The sequence below is a fragment of the Chiloscyllium punctatum genome, chromosome 10 (genome assembly GCF_047496795.1).
Source record: "Chiloscyllium punctatum isolate Juve2018m chromosome 10, sChiPun1.3, whole genome shotgun sequence".
Lineage (NCBI taxonomy): Eukaryota > Metazoa > Chordata > Chondrichthyes > Orectolobiformes > Hemiscylliidae > Chiloscyllium > Chiloscyllium punctatum.
In genome coordinates, this window is record NC_092748.1 from 15806505 (window position 1) to 15830828 (window position 24324).

General features: G+C 44.9%; 1 protein-coding gene across 5 annotated transcripts in view; it reads left to right on the forward strand.

The window, feature by feature from the left end:
• The window catches only part of LOC140481915 (neuropilin-2-like), a 107793-nt gene that overhangs the window by 34017 nt on the left and 49452 nt on the right, over window positions 1-24324 (forward strand). For all 5 annotated transcript variants that reach the window (XM_072578588.1, XM_072578589.1, XM_072578587.1 and 2 more), the window contains 5 exons: window positions 4805-4986; window positions 8933-9163; window positions 10248-10403; window positions 12368-12537; window positions 15168-15323. In XM_072578588.1, the coding sequence (XP_072434689.1) occupies window positions 4805-4986; window positions 8933-9163; window positions 10248-10403; window positions 12368-12537; window positions 15168-15323 (895 nt within the window). The remainder of the gene's footprint in view (window positions 1-4804; window positions 4987-8932; window positions 9164-10247; window positions 10404-12367; window positions 12538-15167; window positions 15324-24324) is intronic.

Here is a 24324-nt window from a genome sequence, read left to right on the forward strand (position 1 = left end):
CATTTTGAACATTGTGCAATCATCATCAAACATTCTCACTTTGGAGGTTACAAGGGATACAATGCATAAAGAGATCTGCTCATATGGTGGGATAAATTAACTTGGAAAGAAGCTAAGAAGAACATAAGAACTAGGAGCAGGATAGGCAATTCATTTAATATGAGTCTGCCATTTAATATGATCTTAGCTGAAGTTATCTTGGTCTCGACTCTACTTTCCTGCCTGCTCACCATTACCCTTCAACCCATTACTGGTTGAACATCTGACTATCTCCTCCTTAAGTTTACTCAGTGTCCTGGGCATCCACTGCATTCTGAAGTAGCAAATTCCACAAATTCACAACCCTTTATGAGAAGTGATTTCTTCTTGTTTTAAATCTGTTAAATCATGTACAGCGTAAACAGAAGACAGGAGTGCTGGGCTGTATATCCTGTTACTGTGCTGCAAATTCGATGACTTGAATCGATATTGGGTGACTAACCTTGTGGAGAATGCCCACAAGAGTGGGTGGAATATTAAAAGCAGACTGCCGCTTTGGGGCCTTGTGATTCAGGCTTCCTGTTCCTGAATGTATTTGAGGATGTTGTTGATTATATTCCGAGTTTATCCTGATCTGCCACTCCAGTCTTTAAGTATGACTGTTCAGAATCATCCAGAATGTGGAGATGGGATGGTGGAATAGCTGGTGGGGTACGATGACATCAATGGGTCTACTCTTTTGGAAAATTAGGGGACCTTAAGGGACAGCATAGTGGCTCATTGGTTAACACTGCTGCCTCACAGCACCAGGGGACCCAGGTTTGATTCCAGCCTCGGGTGACTGTCTGTGTGGAGTTTGCACATTCTGCCCTGTGGGTTTCCTCTAGATGCTGTGGGTTTCTTCCCACAGTTCAAAGATGTGCAGGTTAGGTGGGTTGGCTGTGCTAAATTGTCCATAGTGTGCAGGCTAGATGGGTTACCCATGGGAAATGCAGGGTTTCAGGGATGGGCTGGGGTGGTATGCTCATTGGGAGGGCCAGTATGGGCTGAATGGCCTGCTTCCACACTGTAGGGATTTTTTATTGAGTTAGAGGATAGTCAGCGTCTCTGGTGGCATAACAGGGTTGGTGTGATATATCTGTTCTTAAAAATAGATGTTTCCCACAAGAGTGGGTGGAATATTAAAAGCAGACTGCAGCTTTGCAGCTTTGGGGCCTTGTGATTCAGGCTTCCTGTTCCTGAATGTGTTCGAGGAGGTTGTTAATTATATTCCGAGTTTTTATTGTATTGTAATGCCTTTACTGTAGATATATGCCACGAGTCATTTAGAGAAACATTGAGTCAGGTTTAGGAGAGGAGCATTTTGCAGCCATCTCCCCTCAGAAGCGGAACTACACGATTGCTGTTCAAGGGAAGGAAATCAGAGATGGGCAAGGGCTTGGAATTGTAGACAAAGAGCATTCTAGGGCTGTAGGGGATTATAGGGAGGAGAGAAGCCAGGGAGCACATCAAATCCCAAGGCTGGGCAAGAAATGGAATAAGGCCTGACTCTGAAATAAAACACATTTACCGGGTAGTGCTGACAGGACACCCTGATAAGTGTTTGTGGGGAGGCAATGGCCTGGTAGCATTAACATTGGACTATTAATCTCAAGATCTAGTTAATGTTCTGAGGTCCTAGGTTCAAATCCTGTCGTGGCAGATGATTGGAATTTGAGTTTAATAATTTTTAAGAAAATGTGGAATGAAGAGACTAATGCTGATTATCAGGAAAAACACATGTAGTTCACTAATGTCATTCAGGGAAGGAAATCTGTCATCCTTACCCAGTCTGATCTGCATGTGACTCTAGACCCACAGCAGTATGACTGATTCGTAATAATTAGGGATGGGCAATAAATGCTGGCCTCATCAACGATGCCCACATCTCCCTGAATGAATAAAGGGATCAGTTTATCAAACATGGGCTGTTGGTGTATATCAGTGGAAAAGGAACATTAATATTACCCAGGTTTATCCTTATCCCCTTCCCTTTCACAAAGTTGCTGACTCCTAACTGGAGATTTGTTGCTATGGGAATTGCCGCCCAAGCATTCCCCATATGGGAGAAAGCAAGGTGAAACAAGTCTTGCGTCCCTATTGCCCCTTACGTCCCTATTGCCCCTTGCGTCCCTATTGCCCCTTACATCCCTATTGCCCCTTACGTCCCTATTGCCCCTTGCGTCCCTATTGCCCCTTACGTCCCTATTGCCCCTTACGTCCCTATTGCCCCTTGCATCCCTATTGCCCCTTACGTCCCTATTGCCCCTTGCGTCCCTATTGCCCCTTACATCCCTATTGCCCCTTACGTCCCTATTGCCCCTTGCGTCCCTATTGCCCCTTACGTCCCTATTGCCCCTTACGTCCCTATTGCCCCTTGCATCCCTATTGCCCCTTACGTCCCTATTGCCCCTTGCGTCCCTATTGCCCCTTACATCCCTATTGCCCCTTACGTCCCTATTGCCCCTTGCGTCCCTATTGCCCCTTACGTCCCTATTGCCCCTTACGTCCCTATTGCCCCTTGCATCCCTATTGCCCCTTACGTCCCTATTGCCCCTTACGTCCCTATTGCCCCTTGCATCCCTATTGCCCCTTACGTCCCTATTGCCCCTTACGTGGCTTCAGGATGTCACAAAGCTCTTGACATCTCATGAAAGAATGTTGAGGTGTAACCACTGTCATCAAATTGGAGAAGGGGTAGTCAATATTTGTACAGGAAGTGCCTACGATCAACAATGTGACAGTGACCAGATGGTTGAATCCTTGTGATGCTGGTTGAGGGGTAAGTATTGGTGAGGACACTCAGAGAACTCTCCCATGCTTTTCGGAAAGAGCACCACTGGATCCTTTATGTCAATTTGAGGGCTTTGTCCTGAACAGCTTCTGAACAGATTCAAGAACAACCTCTTCCCCAATGTTATCAGACTTATGAACAAATGTCTCGTCTATTAGAGTTGATCTTTCTCTGCACTTTCTCTGTAACTGTTACACTGTACCCTGCATTCTGTTCTATTGCCCTGGCATAATTATGTAAGGCATAATTTTTCGGGTTAGCATGCAATACAATATCTTTCACTATACAATATCTCAGTACATATGACAATAGTAAGTCAAATCAAGTAAACATTGCCTGTGCAGCAAGATATTTTCAGCCCGGATTCTCCGCTCCAGTCTCTGAAACAGGAGTTGAGCCTGCAACTTTCTGTTTCAGAAGTAAGGCCGTTACCCACTGTGCCACACCAGGCAACATTGTGTTGCTAAGGTGCTCCACAATGGAGGCAGTCACTGTTGCCAGGCCCAAACCTGTCTTGCTCTGATAATCCACATGTGAACTTTTCAGGAGGGATCAGGGGTAGCTGTTGGAGGCTGAGAATTGGAAATAGTAACCAGAGCAGGCCATTCAGCCTGTTCAAGCCCGCCCTCCCATTCAGTACCATCATGGCTGATTGATCCATCACATTCCTGAAACTCAGGTAACCAGAAATCTATCAATATCTACCACGAGGTTGAGATTCCAAAATTCCCTGGGTCGAGGATTGTCTGCCCCCCCCCGCCACCGAGTTAAAAAATCATTCTCCTCATCCCGCTCCTAAGTGGCATCACCCTCGCTTTTAGATTGTGCCATCTGTTTCTAGACTTCTGCACCAGGGAAGCACCTTGTCTGTGTTTGCCCCTGTCTAGCCTTCTAGATATTTTGTGAGTTGCAGCGAGATCACCTCTCATTCTTTGAAACTCTCGAGAGTGCCATCCCAGTTTGTCCAATCTCTCTTCATAGGGCAGTCCCCTTGCCCATAAATAATTGGCTGGCTAAGCCATTTCAGGGACCTGTTAAGGGTCAACCACACCAGGGAAGGGTGGCAGATTCCTTTTCCTAAAAGGGATCACACTAGTGTAGTTTCACAGTGATTGACAGTGGCTTTTTGTCACCATTAATTTTTAATTCCATTTATAGAGATGTGCAGCACAGAAACAGAGGCTTCGGCCCAACTCATCCATGCCTACCAGATATCCTAATCTAATCTAATCCCATTTGCCAGCACTTGGCCCATATTCCTCTACACCCTTCCTATTCATAAACCCATACAGTCTCTAAAATGTAATTGTACTAGCCTCCACCACTTCCTCTGGCAGCTCATTCCATATGTGCACCACCCTCTGTGTGAAAAAGTTGCCCCACAGGTCCCTTGTATATCTTTCCCCTCTCACCCTAAACCTATGCCCTCTCGTTCTGGACTCCCCCATCCCAAGGAAAAGACCTTGTCTGTTCATCCTATCCATGCCCCTCACAATTTTTAACTTTTTTTTAAGAAAAGTCGATTGAGTTTTTAAATTCTACCTACAGCCCAGTGAGCCTTGAACTTGCTTCCACTGAGCATTTGGGGCGGCACAGTGGCTCAGAGATTAGCATTGCTGCCACACAGCACCAGGATCCCAGGTTCAATTCTAGCCTCAGGTGACTGTCTGTGTGGAGTTTGCACATTCTCCCTGTGTCTGTGTGGGTTTCCTCTGGGTGCTCCGGTTTCCTCCCACAATCCAAAGATGTGCAGATCAAGTGAATTGGCCATGCTAAATTGCCCATAGTGTTAGGTGCATTAGTCAGAGGGAAATGGGTCTGGGTGGGTTACTCTCCGGAGGGTCACTGTGGACTTGTTGGGCCGAAGGGCCTGTTTTCACACTGTAGGAAATCTAATCTTGGCCTCTTGACTGCAAGTGACATTACTAGTATAGCCTTTGGCTTGCCATTTTTTCCAACTTGACTTAGTATGCCTTCCTTGACTTTTCTCAGGTATGACTACATTGAAATCCGTGATGGAGATGCGGAGAGCGCAGATCTGCTGGGTAAACACTGCGGGAACATCGCTCCATCATCTATTATCTCCTCGGGTTCTTCGCTTTACATCAAATTTGTGTCAGACTATGCGCACCAAGGAGCAGGATTCTCGCTACGTTATGAGATCTACAGGACAGGTTAGTCTTTCAGGTTACTCTGTCGAGTATGGAATAAAAGCGAGATTATCATTTCTGAACATTCCTGTAAAGTTTTGCGTTTGTTCTGCCTATAGCTATGCCCAGAAGCACTCTATGACGGCTGTCATTTTTAGGAAGAAAAATTCTAATGGCAAGAAGTGCAGTTGAGATCCCAAAGGCAGTATAATTTTAGTTTGTACCATTCATTAATAGGATGTGGGTGCTGCTGGCTAGGCCCAGAATGTATTGCCCATCCCTAATTGCCCACAGGGCGGTTCAGAGCCAATCACATTGTTGTGGGTAATGAGGATAAGGAGAACAGGGTTCCTTCCCTAACGGGCATGAGCGAAACACAATTTTTTTTTACCATATTTGATAGTGGTTACATGGTAAACAACAGGCTTGCTTCATTTCCAGCTTTTTTCTAAAAGAAACTTGAATTTAAATTTCACCATTAACCATGGTAGTTCTGGAACCCACATCCCCATCTCATTTAGCTTGGAGGTCCGGTTTTGTAGCCCAGTGTCAGATGCACACATACATGCTGTCATCCATTTGATAGCATGAATCACAAAGGCCTGGGTTCAGGATCCACTCTTGGATGTAAAGTCAAGGTTGATGCTGCGTTGCAGTATTGAGAGAACTGGAGGTCTTTCGGGTGAGCTGTTAAACTGAGTGACTGCCTGCCTGGACGGATGTGAAAGGTCCACTGTGTTATTTTAGAAAAGAGTAGGGTGGTTCTCCCCATGTCCTGGACAGTACCAAGTCATCAATTAACATCACAGTAAACTACTCGTCATTGCATCGCTCTTTATGGGAGCTTGCTGAGCACATGTTGGCGATGTTCCAGCAGTGACTACACTACAAACGTACTTTATTGGCTGTGAAGTACTTTGTGGTGATCATGCAAAGCTTTATTTGAAGGCAAGTCTTTCCAGCCTTTAAAATGGGGCAGGAAGAGCTTCCCCTGTGATGGTCTTAGAGAAATGGCAAATGACGCTTGCATAATCCTTAAAAAAAATGCTCACCACCAGGAACATGATGTCCTTTGTGAGGACAGTACCATCAGGTTGGCAGGTCTGATTTGGTACATTCCTGGTGATGTCACCACATGACTGCTACCTTTGAACCCCCACTCAAACCCTGTTATTGGTCCAGTTTTTGAACAATCTGCCACCCGCAGCCAATGGGAAAGGAAGCAGGCTTCTCATTACCCAATGACGTTCCCTGTGCGCCAACTGTCTCTCCTGAAGCAGCTGCACCATTTTCACCATTAACAAATCGTTGTGTTAAGGTGAAATGAAGGAAAAGCAGATCTTTTGTGGCACACGACTTGCGTGCTGGGAGATTACTCTTCAGTTCCGTTGTTGACAATCCCAAAGGTTCTCAACCTGACTGTGGGAGGCAGGAGTGGAGGGAGGTGGGTGGTAGTGGTTGTTGAAGACAGTTTTGGAACGGGGGAGGAGAAGAATTGGGGCTTTTGGGGAGATAATCAGCCAAGTGGACCTTTGGAACACTCAGTTTATTCTTCTCTTGTTGAGAGAGGCAAAAACAAATTGAAGTGGCCTTGAGGTTTTACAGAGGTCTGGACTCTACTGGGTTGGTTTGTTTAATGTTTGATCAGAAGCCAAGAATTAAGCTGCTGTTTATTTAGCAATGGAGCTGAGATCTTATGAGGCGGATGATTCGTCAGCCATCATGTTTTTTCCTCTTGTAGCTTCTTGTGTTTACACTCTGCACACAGCCTGCTTCCAGGAGCCACAAATTACTGTCTGTTTTCTAAATGCTCTTCTGTGCCATGTTCAGTGCTAAAAGACCCAAAAGAATGAAGCTTGAGAGTGAGGGAGAGATGGTGACTGGGAGATGGAAAAGCAGGTAGAGTGCGAAAAAGGCATTGGGAGGGTAGACAAAGAGACTGCACCAGGTATATATTGAGAGTCAAAGATGTGAGAAAGACTGAGTTAGTGCAATAGAGGCAGAAAGACAAACAGATTTACATTGAGATATATGTAGGAAAAGGCAGTGGAGCAAGAGAGAGGTAGAGATGGATTTGGAGAGGCACTGAGACAGGCTGGGGAGAGCTCAGACTCAATCCTGAGACACCTTGAATGGTGTTTGCAAATTTCAAGCATGATCCATGTTTCAATTTATTGTAAGGAGTGATCATGCTCTATCTCTCAATCTCCTATGCTTGTCACTTGAGGATGCTGCTACTAACTGGGGGGCTCATTATGACAGACATGCAATGAATCCAAAGGCCTTGGTAATGTTTTGGGGACCAAACGAACACCATAGAGCATGAGCCTGTCATGGCAGATTGCACAATTTAAATTCAATAAATATCTAGATTTAGGAATCTAATGATGACCATGAATCCTTTGTCGATTGAAGGAAAAATCCCTAATGTTCTTTAGGGAAGGAAACTGCCATCTTTACCTGGTCTGCATGTGACACTAGACCTATGTCAAGGTGGTTGACGCTGGGCAATTAGGGATGGACAATAAATGCTGACCTGGCCAGTGACACCCACATCCCGTGAATGATTTACACAAACACACAGATATATGAAATACATAGAATCTCTGCAGTGTTGAAGCTGGCCATTCAGTCCCTCTAAAGAGCATCCTACCCAATCACTGTAACTCGGCATTTCCATGGCTAATCCACCTAGCCTGCACTTCCCTGGACACTGTGGGGCAACTTAACATGGCCAATCCACCTACCTGCACGTCTTTGGACTGTGGGTGGAAACCAGAGCACCCAGACACTGGGAGAATGTGCAAACCTCTCGTAACCAGTTGTCTGAGGGTAGAATTAAACCTTGATCCCTGGTACTGTGAGCCAGCAGCAATAACCACTGTCCCACTGTGCCACTATCTGCAAACAATGTAAATGTGCAACAAGTCAGAGCCAAGGCTTGACTCACATCAAATCCTGCTCATTCAGCCCCCTTGTGCTCGCTGAATAATATCCCAGTCTGGTATATGTCTCAAATTTAAGGCTCCAGCAAAACTCCTTCATCCTTCTGTCATCTCCCCCGAGATCTCTGTGTTCCTCAAAATCTGACACAGAGAACATAAAACATTACATGCCCATTCTTAATTTCTAATGCTATACCAGTGGTTGTCATGCCCAGCCTAAACTCTTGAATTCCATCCCCATGACCTCTCATTAGGGCTATACGTTTCTCTCCACTTGTAAGACCTCCTTTAAGCTTAACCCTCCAAACAAGATTATTATCATCTGTTCCAATACCTCCTTTATGTAAGTCAGTATCAAATTGGCCTGACAACACTCCTCTGAAGAGCTTTGTGCTATTTATTGTATTAAAGGTGCCACATAAATTCCTGACCTGGTCCTCATCCAGGACAAACACGCTTCCCATTAAGGGACAGTGGAAGTGAATCAGTAGCAGGAACGCTGACTGATTTTGTTTTGATGCCGCCTCCTACAAACCCCTAGATTCAGGGGAGGTGATGCTGGACTAGTCATCCAGAAGACCAGACGAACAACCTACAGCATGAGCCTGAATCACACCAGGGCAAATGGTGAAGTTTGAACTCAATACAAAAAACAATCTGGTCTTAAAAGGCTAGCCAAATGATAACCATGTAACCAGCATTGTAAAAATCTATTTGATTCGATAGTGTCCTTTAGGGAAGGAAATCAGCCATCCTTATCTGGTCTGGCCTGCATGTAAACTATCACTGTAGACTTTATCCACTTCAGTGACACAATGCTATTGCACAATAAATCAACCAGGGTAGCCATGGTTGTGGGCCTAGAAACCAAGCTAATAGTTGTTGAGAAAACTGTTTAATGTTCTCCATGCTCAGTAGCAATTCAACCTCATATGAGGAAGGGGACGTTTACTAAAGCTGGTGGGAGAAGAGACGGGTACAGTGCCATCTGGACTGGTTGCCTCATTGCCTTCCCTTCTTTGTAGGGTCTGACGATTGCTCCAAGAACTTTACCGCTCCCAGTGGCACGATTGAGTCTCCCAGCTTCCCGGACAAGTACCCACACAATCTGTACTGCACTTACATCATTCAGGCGCCACCCAGGTCAGAGGTGATCCTCACCATGCTGACCTTCGACCTGGAATATGACCCCCTGCAGATAGCACCAACAGACTGCAGATATGACCGTCTCGATGTCTGGGATGGTCTTCCGGAAGGTAAGGATTGCCGTGGCGATTTGCAAAGTCAACCGGCGGTTTGGAGCTATTGTGTTCCTTATCCAATCTGTCTTTGAAGTATTTCACTTTTAAGTCTTTGCGCTGACAGGATTTGACCTAATAACCCCAGCGTTTATTTTTCAACTGAATGCTTTTCCAAGATTTAACTTGAAGATTGGATTGGACAGGCGTTTATGCCACTTGTCAAGGAAAGGAACATATACCTAGCTGTAAGGCAGCCCAGTGGTCTTTGGAAGTGGATATGAAGATGTGGTGCAGAGCGAGTTTGCCTACTGGTATCTTGATACAGATGCTGTCTCTTTGTCCAGTGGGTTTCCCAGCAGTGAAACATTGGAGCAACCAATCTCGCACAAAACTATTGGAGTGCAAAGGGGTTGGAGGGCAAGTTGTGGACCTTCTTATAGATCTTGCTATGGATCTGTCCAAGGTGACCCATAGGTGAGAGGAGTAGACAACAAGAAATTTTGCTGCCTGCCTCTCTCCCAAAGTCTTCTATGCATTGTGGTGGCTCAGGGACACATGAGACCTGTCCCGATGGACATATAGACCCTGCAGAGTATCGTAGAAATCAAGGACTGTGCTATGACTTAATTTTATTTGGTTTTCTTGTGAGAAAGCTCTTTATTAGTTGTTGCCATTTAAAAAAAAGAATATACTGCTTTGTTTATTTCGTGGATGGTACTGGGCAACCTTGTAGTTTCTCGCTGTTTTTTTTCAGATAAAGGTAACAAACTTTTTGAGCAAGTTAAATGCGTGACACCCATAGAGACCCAGTCAGTGCAGGGAATAACCAAGGAAACCAAACAGATAGTAGAAACATGGTTACCTTAACTCTTTGGCAAAAGGTAGCCATGGAATAACTCAAGGTCAAGTTGAAACTCCAATGACAGATTAATGCCAAGATTGAATTCTCCGGGAGGATTCCACCTGTAATGTTCAGTTCAAGCTTCAGTATATCTTTGACACGTTACTTTTTAGAGAAAGTTTCAAAGTGGAGGGAAAATGTCTCACAGTAACAGCTCCAACTTCAAGCTCCTCTGTCTGTTTTCTCGTTGGTCCCCAGTGAGCCCACTGATTGGACGCTACTGTGGTTCCAAGATCCCAGCGGTGATCCGTTCTGATACTGGGATCATGTCGCTCACCTTCCACACAGATATGGCCGTGGCGAAAGATGGATTCTCTGCTGTGTACAACATTACAACGAAAGACACCGCAGACTGTAAGTAGGGAATCAGAAGCTGTTCGGGGAAGGGGTTAGCCCTTAGGGTTTTCAGGGTTGACCTTTCACCTTTAGGAATTAAATCAAATTCAGACAAAGTGGATGATCAGGATCCCCTTGCAAAATTGGCATCTTATAGGATTCCAATCAGGTCCAACCCAATGATGGTCCCATCAACCGATCCGGTCCAGAATGGGAACTTAGTTAATGCCTCAGTTAAGTCATCATATCCCTTAATACCTTGGTAAACAACAGCCACAGGTTGAGAACTGACAATTGATCTGGCATCAGCTGCCATTTGCTGAAGAGAATTCCAAAGCTCTGCCATGCTTTTCAGTCCCATGAAGGGTGGCTCTAACCTTTACGCCTTGCCTCCTCATCCTGCTCTCTAAATCAGATGTTGTTGCACTCGCCCTACTCACCCTAGGGCGGCACGGTGGCACAGTGGTTAGCACTGCTGCCTCACAGCGCCAGAGACCTGGGTTCAATTCCCGACTCAGGCGACTGACTGTGTGGAATTTGCACATTCTCCCCGTGTCTGCGTGGGTTTCCTCCGGTTTCCTCCCACAGTCCAAAGATGTGCAGGTTAAATGAATTGGCCATTCTAAATTGCCCATAGTGTTAGGGAAAGGGGTAAATGTAGGGGAATGGGTGGGTTGTGCTTCGGCGGGTTGGTGTGGACTTGTTGGGCCGAAGGGCCTGTTTCCACACTGTAAGTAATCTAAAAAATCTAATTTGTTCTTCTTGAATGTCTTAAAAAGGTTAATCAAATCACCCTTAAAGCATGTAAATTCCAGGGAATACAGTTGTAATTGGTGTATTCTCGCCATGTAATTTTAACACTTGGCATCTTGGTAACATTCTGATGTGGACTTGGCTAATGGAGATGTACTCTGGTACACATGTACCCTTATCAATCCATCTCATTCCTTCCATACAACTGTCAACTATCTGTGGTAAAAACAATGACTGCAGATGCTGAAAATCAAATACTGGATTAGTGGTGCTGGAAGAGCACAGCAGTTCAGGCAGCATCCAACGAGCAGCGAAATCAACGTTTCGGGCAAAAGCCCTTCATCAGGATTAAAGGCAGTGAGCCTGAAGCATGGAGAGATAAGCTAGAGGAGGGTGGGGGTGGGGAGAGAGTAGCATAGAGTACAATGGGTGAGTGGGGGAGGAGATGAAGGTGATAGGTCAGGGAGGAGAGGGTGGAGTGTATAGGTGGAAAAGAAGATAGGCAGGTCGGACAAGTCAAGGAGACAGTAACTGAGCTGCAAGTTTGAAACTAGGATGAGGTGGGGGAAGGGGAAATGAGGAAGCTGTTGAAGTCCACATTGATGCCCTGGGGTTGAAGTGTTCCGAGGCGGAAGATGAGGCGTTCTTCTTCCAGGCGTCAGGTGGTGAGGGAGCGGCGGTGAAGGAGGCCCAGGACCTCCATGTCCTCGGCAGAGTGGGAGGGGGAGTTGAAATGTTGGGCCACAGGACGGTTTGGTTGATTGGTGCAGGTGTCTCGGAGATGTTCCCTAAAGCGCTCTGCTAGGAGGCGCCCAGTCTCCCCAATGTAGAGGAGACCACATCGGGAGCAACGGATACAATAAATGATATTGGTGGATGTGCAGGTGAAACTTTGATGGATGTGGAAGGCTCCTTTAGGGCCTTGGATAGAGGTGAGGGAGGAGGTGTGGGCACAGGTTTTACAGTTCCTGCGGTGGCAGGGGAAAGTGCCAGAATGGGAGGGTGGGTTGTAGGGGGGCGTGGACCTGACCAGGTAGTCACGGAGGGAACGGTCTTTGCGGAAGGCGGAAAGGGGTGGGGAGGGAAATATATCCCTGGTGGTGGGGTCTACTATCTGTAATTAACCAATAGCCCTTCTCTATCCTTTGGGAATTTTCAGCTGCCCAGTAAAGGCCAACTTCAACCATGCAACAGGTCAAATGTTACAACATATTCCCTTGTATTTCTAGCCTATCAGTGCAATAGTCCACTGGGAATGGAGTCTGGCCAGATTAGCAACATGCAGATCACTGCTTCATCCTCCTACACCTTCGGAAACTGGGATGCAACCCAAGGGCGGCTCAATTATCAAGTCAATGGTTGGACACCGAATGAGGACACTGTCAGGGAATGGATCCAGGTATGTCAAGAGTTTGAAACTAGGGTACGGTGAAAAAGCAGGAAATTGGAGGGCAGAGAATGATGCTCATTTGAAGAGGCAGTGCAGACGTGTCAGTCCAAAACAGCCTTCCTCAGCAGCCCCTATCAACCTCCTTGTGTTTCTCTCAAGCTAGAAGTTGAATGTTGTGCAGATCGCGAGATGTTCCTGTTAAGATATAGGGGCAGAAAGTACTCTCCGTCATGATCAGATCAGATATCGCCCGTGAGGGTTAGTGAGGTTGTGCCTCAGCAGCGTTTGGCGGTTTGCTACTGGCTGTGCAATGCTGCCGTAGCTGTTCTGATGGAACCAAATGCAGAACTAGTCATTTCAGACTCATCAAAATGGACAGAAACACAAAGATGGACTTAGACAGTCAAAGGATGACAGCTTGTTATTTTGAGGCCAGATTCTCCATTTAAGTCTGTTGAACAATAACATAGCATTACCAGCACAGAAAAAGGCCATTCAGCCCATCGGTCCGTGATGTTATTTTTGTGTCAGGTCTCCCTCCCCAGTTGATCTAACCCTCTCAATACATCTTTCACTTCCTTTCACAGTGCCCCCTCAGCCCCTAAACATTAATGGACCCTCTCAGCAATTCTCTCCTAAATTTCTGTGTGGCTGAAAGGGGAATATCTGGGATTGCGGAATGTTTGATTAATTACTTGGCTCCTGAATTAACATTGATCCACTTTCATTAGCCAGTGGTGCTCAGAGATGTTGGGCAGTGGCTCCTGAACTCACTGGCAATAGGTTAACAGCAGCTTTTAACCTGAGTGAATGGTTTAGATGAATATGGCATTGTATTGATTTTACTGTCACTGCAATCTCCACGGGCAAGCTGAGGCATAGAACCTGGTGGAGAGGATGGAACCCACTTCTCTCTGCTCTGCCTTTCGTCTCTAGAGTTGCCAATTCTGCAACTCTAATTGTCCTGAAGAGTATGGAATTTAACCATTTAGACACTGGCTCAAGCAAATGAGGAGCATTAAAATACTGTGATTTTTAATCAAAAATCTTTGAGCAGATAACAACGAGTCGGGCTGTTATCAAATTGACCTGTGAGGGTGGTAGTTGGACTCCTGATTGATGAAGCCTCCTGGAATAATATCTAACTAGAACTGGAACCTCTACTCCATAAGTCTCCAATGGCCTTGCCTATTGAGGGCTACCTTGTCCTTGTGGCTGGGGGGAAATGCAGGAGGTTTACACTGAGCAATGATGCTCACTCCGTGGGCTAGCATGGGGCATGATGGGACAAATAGTCACCTTTTGCATCATAACCATTCTGTGATTCTGTGAAAACCGGTGATCTCCCTAACCATGTAGGCACGGGCAGCAGGTGTATGAAAACACCAGCAAACATCCACATCCTTCCACAGTCAGACATTATCCTGACCTGCAAATATATTGCGGAAAATGCTGAAACTCCCTTCCTGACTGCACTGTGTGTGTGGACATGTGTGTGTATATATGTGCATGTGTGTGTATATATGTGCATGTGTGTGTATATATGTGTGTGTGTGTGTGTGTGAGAGTCTGTCCATCCAGGTGTGTGAATCCAGGGGAGGTGTCTATGTATGTCGATATATGTGTGCATACCTATATATTTATGTGTGTATATATACCTAAGCCATGTGGATGAGTCAAGCTCACCAGCTTAACAATTAGGAATGGGGACCTAACATCAATGATATCCATGTATCCAGAATGAGTTTTTAAAACGGTGAGAGGAAGTTACACCTTAATAATCAGGAGGTGATTCAAGGCAGCAACAAGTTACAGCTCTTGGGAAAGTCTAAATTGGCTGGTGTTCTGCTTTCCTAGTAAAGAGCAGGCAGAGGGGTGACCCGATAGAGGACGTTAAGATTCTGTAAAGGTAAGCTCTGGCAGAGAGTTATAATGCAGGAAGAATTGAAAACCAAGGGTCATGTGTATAAAACAGACCCAATAAATCCATCAAGGAATTGAGGAGAGAACTCTTCAGGCAGAGAGGATGAGCATGTGTGAATGATCACAGAGAATACCATTGATGTGCTTGAGGAGAAGCCAGTTCATTTCATGTGGGAGAGGGGAAGGAATGGGAGATTATGGTGACAGGATGAGATGAAGTAAATAGGAAAAGGTTATTGTAGAACATATAGACTGCCACAGACCTGCATGTTTTAGTACAGTACCCTGCAAACTGGAGACAGACAGTTGAATTTTGTTGTGGTTTTACCCTGGTTAGAATTGCTGATTGATTATGACAGACATTGAGACCTGGATTGTTAAGTCACTCTGCAGTTTTCTGAAGAGCTTGAGTCCTCAGGTTTTTGGGACCTGAGGTTTTTGGTTTATCTTGAAGGAATAACTTTAAGGTTTCAAAGCCGGTTGCCTTGTTTTATTGAGGGGTAGGTCAATAAAAGGATTCAGCCTGTCTTTATTTTTGGTAAAGTGCAGGCTATTGAAAATATCATCCTTCCCGCTCTGAATTTTGAGCACCAACCCAACCTGACAATGTCAATTACCTTTGAAGAACAAAGTGCCTAAATTCATTTGATTTGTCTGAAAATGTGTGTGGTTTCTTTTGGGGAGTGTAATGTCTCAACCTCCTCTTCTTGTTCCAGGTGGATCTTGGGATATTGAAAATTGTGACTGGCATTGCCACTCAGGGGGCTATCTCTGTAGATACAGCCAAGACTTATTTTGTTAGCACCTACAAGCTGGAAGTGAGCTCCAATGGAGAAGACTGGATGGTCTATCGACAAGGGAAGAACCACAAGGTAATGGCAGACTGATTTATATTCAGCAGAACTGAACCTAGGCAGTTGAAAGAGGTCAGGATGCTGATCAACCGTGATTTGATACATCCAATCCCAGCCTTGGGCAACTGTCTGTGTGGAGTTTGCACACTCTCCCCATGTCTGCGTGGGTTTCCTCTGGGTGTTGCGGTTTCCCCTCACAGTCCGAAGATGTGCAGGTTAGTTGGATTGGCCATGGGAAATGCAGGGTTACAGGGATAGAGGTGGGTCTGCTTGGGATGCTGTTTGGAGGGTCAGAGTGGACTCAATGGGATGAATGACCTGCTTCTGCACTGTGGGGATTCTACAATCTTCCCACAAAATAGCTGTGAATGGTATGGAGTGTGTTAAAAGGTTATGCAGTTATGAAACTGGGACTCAGGTGGACAGCGATATTTAGAGATTCCCAGGATTCCCTATCTCTGCTGTGTACGTTGAACAAAATGGATCAAAATGGGCGCTATTATCAGCCAATACCAGGAAGAGCGATGTTGTTCCAAGTCAAGGTGGTTAGCGACTCAGTGGGAAGTTGGTGGTGTTCCTATGTACCTGCTCCCCTTGTCCTTCTCAGTGGTGTTTGGAAGATTCTGACAACAGAGCTTTGGTGAGTGGTTAAAGTCTATCTTGTAGATACACTTGCTACTGTGCATCAGTGGTGGAGTGGTTAATGTGGTAGATGTGGTGCCAATCAAACAGGCTGCTTTGACTTGGATGGTGTTGAGTGTAGTGGGAGCTGCCACTCATCTAGACTAGAGGGGGGAATCTTCCATCACACTCCTGACTTGTGTTTTGTCAATGGTGGGTAGACTTTGGGGAGTCAGGAGGGGAGTTACTTCCCAAAGAATTCCCAGGCTCTGACTTCCTCTTGGAGCCACAGTATTTATATGGCAATTGCAGTTAAGTTACTAGTAAGCCCCCACAATGGTAATGTCGAAGGATTCAACAATGCTACTAAATATCAAAGGGAGATGGTTAAGTTTTCCCTTGTTGGAGGTAATCATTGCCTAGCATTTTTGTGGTGCGAGTGTCACTTGCCTCTTATCAGTCTTGTTCTATTATGAGTCGAGAGTGTGGTGCTGGAAAAAGCACAGCAGGTTAGGCAGCATCTGAGGAGTGGCAGAATTGACGTTCCGAGCATAAGCCCTTCATCAGGAATCAGTAGTAAGTTGCTAGTTGTGAAGGTTTTCCCTGATGAAGGGCTAATGCCCGAAACATTGATTCTCCTGCTCCTCGGATGCTGCCTGACCTGTTGTGCTTTTCCAGCACCGCGCTCTCGAGTCTAATCTCCAGCATCTGCAGTCTGCGCTTTCTCCTGGTTCTATTATGACCAAATCAATTAAAATACATCATGGGTCAAGAAATAACTTTATAAAATCAAACAGTCAGCAGAAGTGAGAAGTTTGCGAAAAGGCCTTCCTAACCATCGTTGAGTAAAATGCCGATGACAGGACTTTCCCTTGGGTCGGAAGGATTCCAGATTATATTGCAAACATCAAAACCTAGCAGCAACGAAGGAATTAGAAACAAGAGCAGCTGACCTTTTGTCTAGACAAGGTGGATTTCCTTGTACAAATATAACTCAGTAAATAGTTTGAGGAATGTCAACCTTCGCACTTGCTTTGATCCATCTCACACGTTCCCACTTAAAGCATTAATCCTGTCAACATGTGAGTCACTTGTTTAGTTCTCCCTGCTATTTTCTGGGAGGCCCACGGCTCAGCTCAGTGTCACTGTGCTTGAGGGAATTCAGCAGTTGGTTGGGAGTTTGCGAGAGTCAATTTGGATTGAGGTGGGCAGCGGAGCATGGGATGGCGATTCAAGTGGTGAGAGGGGATATTGGGGGAGGGGTGGACGGGGCAAGGAAGTACCTTCCCCAGACCGTTGTTCACTGACAGTCTCTGATCAGGTCGCGGCAGCTGGGCAGTTAACGTCAGTGTTTGCTTCTTGCGGGTTTCTAAGGGAAGCCTGTGGTTATGCCATTGTCAGCTGGAGACACAACGTTGTGACAAGTGAAGCTTCTGCAGGAGGGAAACAGCAACCTCCAGGTGACGGGAAAGGAGAGTTTCCACGTTTATAGCGTCTTTCATGCCCTCGGTGTTGCTAAGCAATTTACAGCCAAGTGAGTCTCTTTGTGATGTTGGGAAATATGGTGGCTAAGCTTCAGCTCCTGGAGACAGCAATGCACTGAAGATCTGACAATCTGATCCATTGATGAAGGGAATACATTCACAAGAGCATATCAGATAGGAGTAGGAACAGACCATTGGATGTTTGGAATTGCTCTGCTTTTCAAAGATATGGCTGATGATCCACCCTGCTGTCCTGTTTCATATCACTTGATTCCCATCATTTCCAAGAGTTTATTGCTCTCTGTCTTGAATATAATCAATGACTGAGCATCCACAGCCTTCTGGGATAGAGAATTCCAAAGATTCAAAAACTCTTTGTATGAAGCCATTTCTCTATTTCTCAAGTCAAGCCCTTTAACTTGAGACTCCAGTTACTTGGCTTCGCGATGAGGGGAAAACAGCCTCACAGTGCCCAGCCTCTCAAACTCCTGAAGAACATCATACATTTGAATGCGGTCAGCTCTAATATTCTTTCCTAATTTCTGGGGGATATAGGACTGACCACTCTACTCAATCTCTCTTCGTAGGATATTCCCCACATCCTAGGAATCCTTGTGAACCTTCATTGCATCCCTTCTAAGGCAAGTGTTTCCTCTCTTGGGGAAAGAGACCAAAACTGGACACGGTACTCCAGGTGTAGTCACTTTGGTGGTGTAAAAGCTCTTCACTCTTCTAATCCGATCCCTTTGTAAAAATGAAGGCGTGCATACTAATTATTCCCCTTATTGTTCACTGTTCCTTTGTGTTAACTTACTGGATTCCTTAACAGGAAACCCTCTGAAGACTAACATTTCTAGACTCTCACCTTCCAAATAATATGCTACTCCTCTGTTTTTTTCTAATAGAGCCGATAACGTTGCACTTCCCCACGTTGTACTCTATTGGCCATATTCACTCAACCTGTATTTCTCTGCAACCTCTTGGTGCCCTTATTACAGCTTCCATTCCCACTAAATGGGTAGTGTTATTACACTTGATCCCCTCATCCAGGTAATTGATATCCCTGCTCCAGAGAGTTGAGGTCAAGCTATTGAATGTTTTCGGGATGCAGTTGGATATAGTTCTTAGGACTAAAGAGATCCAAGAGTATGGAGAGAAAGCAGGAACAGAATGTTGGATGATCAGCCATGGATGTATTGAATGGCGAAGCAGGTGTCAAAGGGCTGGCTGGCCTAGTCCTGCTCCTATTTTCCATGTTTCTATGTTTCCAGGGTGTAAGTAACTTTGATACCTGACTATAGTATGCTAGCCTGAAACAGTCTACCCACCTTTCCTATCCATTAACAAAGCTTTGTTCCATGCTCTTTGATCCATGCTAACATATTACTTCTCCTGAGTGGGGGACAAAGGTTCCTGAATCTTCTGCAGGGTCTCCCATCAGCTTATCACTGCTCCAGTAATACGTAGCCACAGAAACTCCCTAGGACCCTTGCAACCCAATTGAGAACCAGTAATATCGATCGCTAGCGCCTTATCGTGAGTCAGGCCACATTGCATCCATAGGTTTCCTGCATCCAGCTTGCTCAAAATCGTTCAGTGAACCTGTCCCTGTTACAAATCCGTGTTGACTCTGCCCAATTATATTGTGATTATCTCACTATCCCCTCACCATTGTCAGTAATACACAGCAGTGAGCTCCCTGCAGTTGTTAACTAAAGCGCTGGCTAGAATTGTCATGGCCGTTACATCCCGATATCAGCAAGCCAAGGCAGATTTTTGATCATTGAAGTGGAGAAGAGTAAAAGAACAAGAGGATAGAAAGGTGAAGGTAAAGAAGGTGAATGAGAGAAGAAACTAAGGCCCTATCGTGCTTCTGGCAATAACTAGAGACATTCCTTCCTCAACCGTGACTCCCAAAACAGATTGACTGCTCATTCATCTCATTGCTGTTTATGAGATGGCGCTGACACAGGGTAAGCATTTGGCTATCCAGAGACACTCAGTGCAATAGCCTTTGATGTGTTTCACATGCATTTAGGGGTTATTAAAACAGAAATGTTATCTTACTTACTCATCCAAAGCAATCCACAGGAGTTAATTTAATGTCTGGTTGGGAGAGATACGGGAATGCTGTTGAGTGAGGAGACTGCTGTACAAGTAGGAATGGAAAGCACTTTCTGCAGTAACCTGACTGGAAAGCAGCCAAATGTATTGGTGTCAATAGGAGAGGTCTTTTGAATTTGATGATGCTCCCAGTTTGTCGGGTTTCTGTTCTGCTTTTCTCTATAAAGCAAAACCATTTGTGCCCCACTTGCCCACCCCCCCCCCCCCCCCCCTCCCCCCCATGCTCATGTATTTGGTAATGCAGATTTCTGATCAGTGAGATCCTATCATCCAGCTTATATTACTCAAGCTTTGTTAAGCCTTGCTGGCTGTGACTTACTCAAGTAACCATTACCTGCGTGTATGTCCTGACAGGGAGTGTTGCTAAAGTTGCTCTGTGTGGGAGGAGGAATGCTGTGGCCAAAACTGTCTCTGATATTGGTTTGGGCCTAAAGCATGGAAACAGACCCTTTGCTCTAACCAGTCCACGCTGACCATAATCCCAAACTAAACTCGTCTCACCTGCCTGGGCTTCACCCATACCCCTCCAAACATTTCTTATTCATGTACTTATTCAAATGTCTTTTAAATGTTGTAATTGAACGCACATCCACCACTTTCTCAAAAGGTTCATTTCACATGCAAACCATCCTCTGTAGAAAAAAAAATGCCCCTTACGTCTTTTTTTAATCTCTCTCCTCTCACCTTAAAAAGTGTGCCCTTTAGTCTTGAAATCCCCCACCCGAGGGAAAAGACAACTACCATTAACTCTCTCCATACATCTTATTATTTTATAAACTTCTATCAGGTCACCTATCAACCTCCTATGCTCCAGTGAAAACAGTCCCAGCATATCAAGACTTTCTTTATAACTCAAACCTTCCATACCTGGCAACATCCTGCTCAATTACTTCTGAACCCTCTCTATCTTAATAATATTCTTCCGAAACTGGGCAACCAGAACTGGACATAGTATTCCAGAAGAGGCCTCACCAATGTTCTGTGCAACCTCAACATGACTTCCCAATTCCTATATTCAAAGGACTATCTTATGAAAGCAAATGTGCTAAATGCCTTTTTAACCACCCTGTCCAAATGTGACACAAACTTCAAAGAATTATGTGATTGAACCCTCAGGTCCTTCTGTTCCACAATACTACCCAAGGCCCTCCCTTATTGTATAATTGTATAAGCCCTACCGTTGTTTGTTAATCAATATGCAATACCTCGAACTTATCCAGATTGAACTCCATCTGCCATTTTTCGTCCCATTGACCCATTTTATCAAGATCCCTTTGTAATCTTAGAAAAACTTGTTTGCTGTCCAGTATGCCACCAATTTTCGTGTCGTCCACAAACTTACTAACCACACCTACTACATTCTCATCCAAATATTTATATAAATGACGAACAAAACAGGACTCAGAACCAATCCCTGTGGAATACCATTTTGTGCTATGTCTGGTAATAGCCACAGGGCAGCGGCAAGAACCCTATAGGACTCTTGAAACCCAAACAGTAATATTGATCACTGCAGCACCCACTATAGATATCAGCTGACTCAACCCTGAGCCCTCTCTGCTCTGGATGACCCAGGAGCGGTGATGAAGGAGAAGTCGGGGTGTACCTGTGAGGCAGAGTGAGGGTGGAGGGAGGTGCAAGGAAAGCTGGACAAAGTGGGAAGGTCACTCCTTCTGTGACAGAATGAATCAATCAAAGTTAATTCCACTCTCTTCCACTTGCATCTGTTACTCTGCAGGGTGGGAGAGGAAGTGGCTCTCATTTGTAAATCATCTTGAGGCTCGTTAATTCTTTATTTACACTGACTTGAGTATAAAATTCCAATGTGCTGCTGTATTTTAAAGGAGACGTTAAGATGTATTGGTAAGGCAATTTTTCATTCATTACAATTAAATTGAATGGAGAGAGCTGCAGTCCTTTCAGTAAATGGAAAAATATAGAATCCATAAACGATTCTAAGTGAACTATCGAACCCTTAAATAAAAGGCAGGGAAATGGATTTGAGACCACAATCACATCAGCCTTCAAATAGTGAAGCGGGCTCTTGGTGTCAAATTGCCTATTCTTTCCCCTGTTTCTGATGACCTTAAGATCTTATGGCCTCTAGCAACCAGATGGATGCACAGTTGCTGCTGGTTAGACAGAATGTTCCCAAAAATCTAGCTGGTGGTGGTGTTGGCAGGATCTGATATGTCTTGACAGATAGTTTCATACGAAGTAAAAACAATGACTGCAGATGCTGGAAACCAGATTCTGGATTAGTGGTGCTGGAAGAGCACAGCAGTTCAGGCAGCATCCAAGGAGCTTCGAAATCGACGTTTCAGGCAAAAGCCCTTCATCAGGAATAAAGGCAGTGAGCCTGAAACGTGGAGAGATAAGCTAGAGGAGGGTGGGGGTACCCTTCCTGCAAGTGCAGCTGGTCTCTCAAGACTCTATGAACCCGGTGTAACAACAGTGGGCTGCCAACTCCAGATGGGTGTATTTCTGGAGGACTTTTCAGTTGGCGTCCAACCTCAAAGTGGTCCCCACCCCTTACCCCTCCACCCACCCAATGCTGCTACATTTGGACTGTACACTCCAGGTGCACCCTTGCCCTTAGCTAACCGGAAACATACATGGGAATGTAGAAAATAGGAAAAGAAGTGAACTATTGGGCCCATTGAACATGTTGTGCCAATCAATATGGTCAGAGCTGATCCAAAAAAGGGGACAAGCATTGCGATGCCTGATTGGACTGACATTCAAATGGGTTCCTTTTCCCTCAATCTTGAACATTTTGCTTACTCAGACTTCAAGGTAATGAAAAGTATATTTTCCAGTCCCTCTGATTTACCTGCTGGATATTTCCACATGACAGCATCCAGGCCATTCATTTTCAACTCCTGGAAACTCCACGGTAATCCTGAAAGCATTGGCAAGTGTTATTCTTGAAAAATGGCTGTGGTGTTTACTTACCTTTACTGCAATCCCCTCAAGAATCACTTGAGAGAGGGAGCACGTCCAAAGTGTTCTGTAAATATTAATGTTTCCTCTTGTTCACGTCGGAATGTTTGGTTTGAGGCCCGGCATCTCCTCCAAGTCCCAAACATTTCTCAGTCCAGAGGGAAATATCGCTCAAAGAAATTAAGTAATATTTGGAAACGAACATTGTTGTCCTCCATTTTGAAGGATACAGGACGTGTTGGAGCAGTATATACCATTTGTTTCTTTCCTTCTTGGAAAACCTTGAAAGAAATCAACTTATTATGATCAATGGGCAATTTAGACTGTGTTAACTGGGATAAAATTGGAAGGGAGAGACCCAGAGGTTGCTAAGGAAATTGAGTGAAAATTAAATTGGATTGAGACATTTGTGAGTTCCGGTTAGCGAGCTAGGGGTGGGGAGGCTACAGGCGGTCTTTTTGTGAAAAACAAAGATGTCTTTTCAGGAATAAGATCTGTACATAATCTATTGAAACATGACTTTGAACCAAATGACAAAGAAAGAATCAGGCCAGATGCCAAGTAAACTTTCTGGCCCGTGACTTGTGATGTTTTATGAAAGTAACTGGGGCAGCAAGGGACCTTCTTGCATGAGGCTGGAAGGTTTCCTAAAGGACAAAGTTTTCACTGACACCCCTTGGCTATAGCAGGTGCTCTTGAAAAATAGGTCCCTGTGGAAGACATAATCCTTCAATGCAATGGAGCCAATTTAATAGCATATACGCTATATTAAACAGGCCCGGGATAGACAAGCAGGAGAGAGGCATTGAAATATTATGTGATTTAACAGGATTGTCATCACTTTGCAAGTTCTTACCTTGCAGATTTTAAATTCAGAAGTGCAAACAGAATATATGTACAGTTTCTAAGTGTGAAATATTCCTCCCTTCATCCTTTCATGGATCACAATAGGATTGTACCATAGTGTTCAATGAATTGGGGTCTGGATAATGAGATCAAGCCCTTTGAATGGTGATAAGGTTGTCCCTTTCAAATTGGACTCCTGATGTAGAGATCAACTCACCAAGACCCAACAAGTGGAACTTCCATTGTAATATGGGTCTCAATGATGACTGGGACTACTGTTAGAAAACCACCTCCTTTCTTTAGGTAGACTTCCCTGTGTAGACTCTTTATCCCAGCCCATCACACCCAAATCTATTTCAATTCTTAATTGATCACCACCCCCCCCTTCTGAGATGCTTGCGGAGTTTAGACTCGAATGGCACCAGAAACCAAACACCCAGCACAGAAGCGACAGAAAGTAGAAAAGAATTTTCCGGAAGCTTTTGGAGTTGGGGGAGGGGAGGTGTGGGGCAGTCAAAAAACAGGCAAAAGACAAGGACCTGAACAAGACTGTTGTGCATGGAGAGCAAACATACACACATGCTCCCTCAATGGAAAATTCTGGAATGTCGACTTCTGGTTACGTTTTAAACAGAAAAGAAGCCAGTAAATCTCCTCACACTGAAACCATGCTGCCTAGGGTAACTGTAGCTTTGTTCCAGCTTAAAAAAGACTAATGTTCCACCAGATTTCCTCAAATTCATTTCATCCCAGAGGTACTGTGTTGGAAAGGTTAAGAGTTGTAAGTAAAATTCATCAGTTCCAGCAGTGCTCAAATGCATAATTAGCCCATTTATATTCACCTTGTCTGCTCGGATCCAGCCTAAATTAACTGCTCCTTCAAAGCAGAGTGGTTTTTTTTTTACTTTTATACCAGAAGCTTGGGCTGCAGATTTCTTGCTTCTCTCTTACAGTCGTCACCCGTGAGCAGCCTGAATGAGACTCGAGCTGCCCATTACACC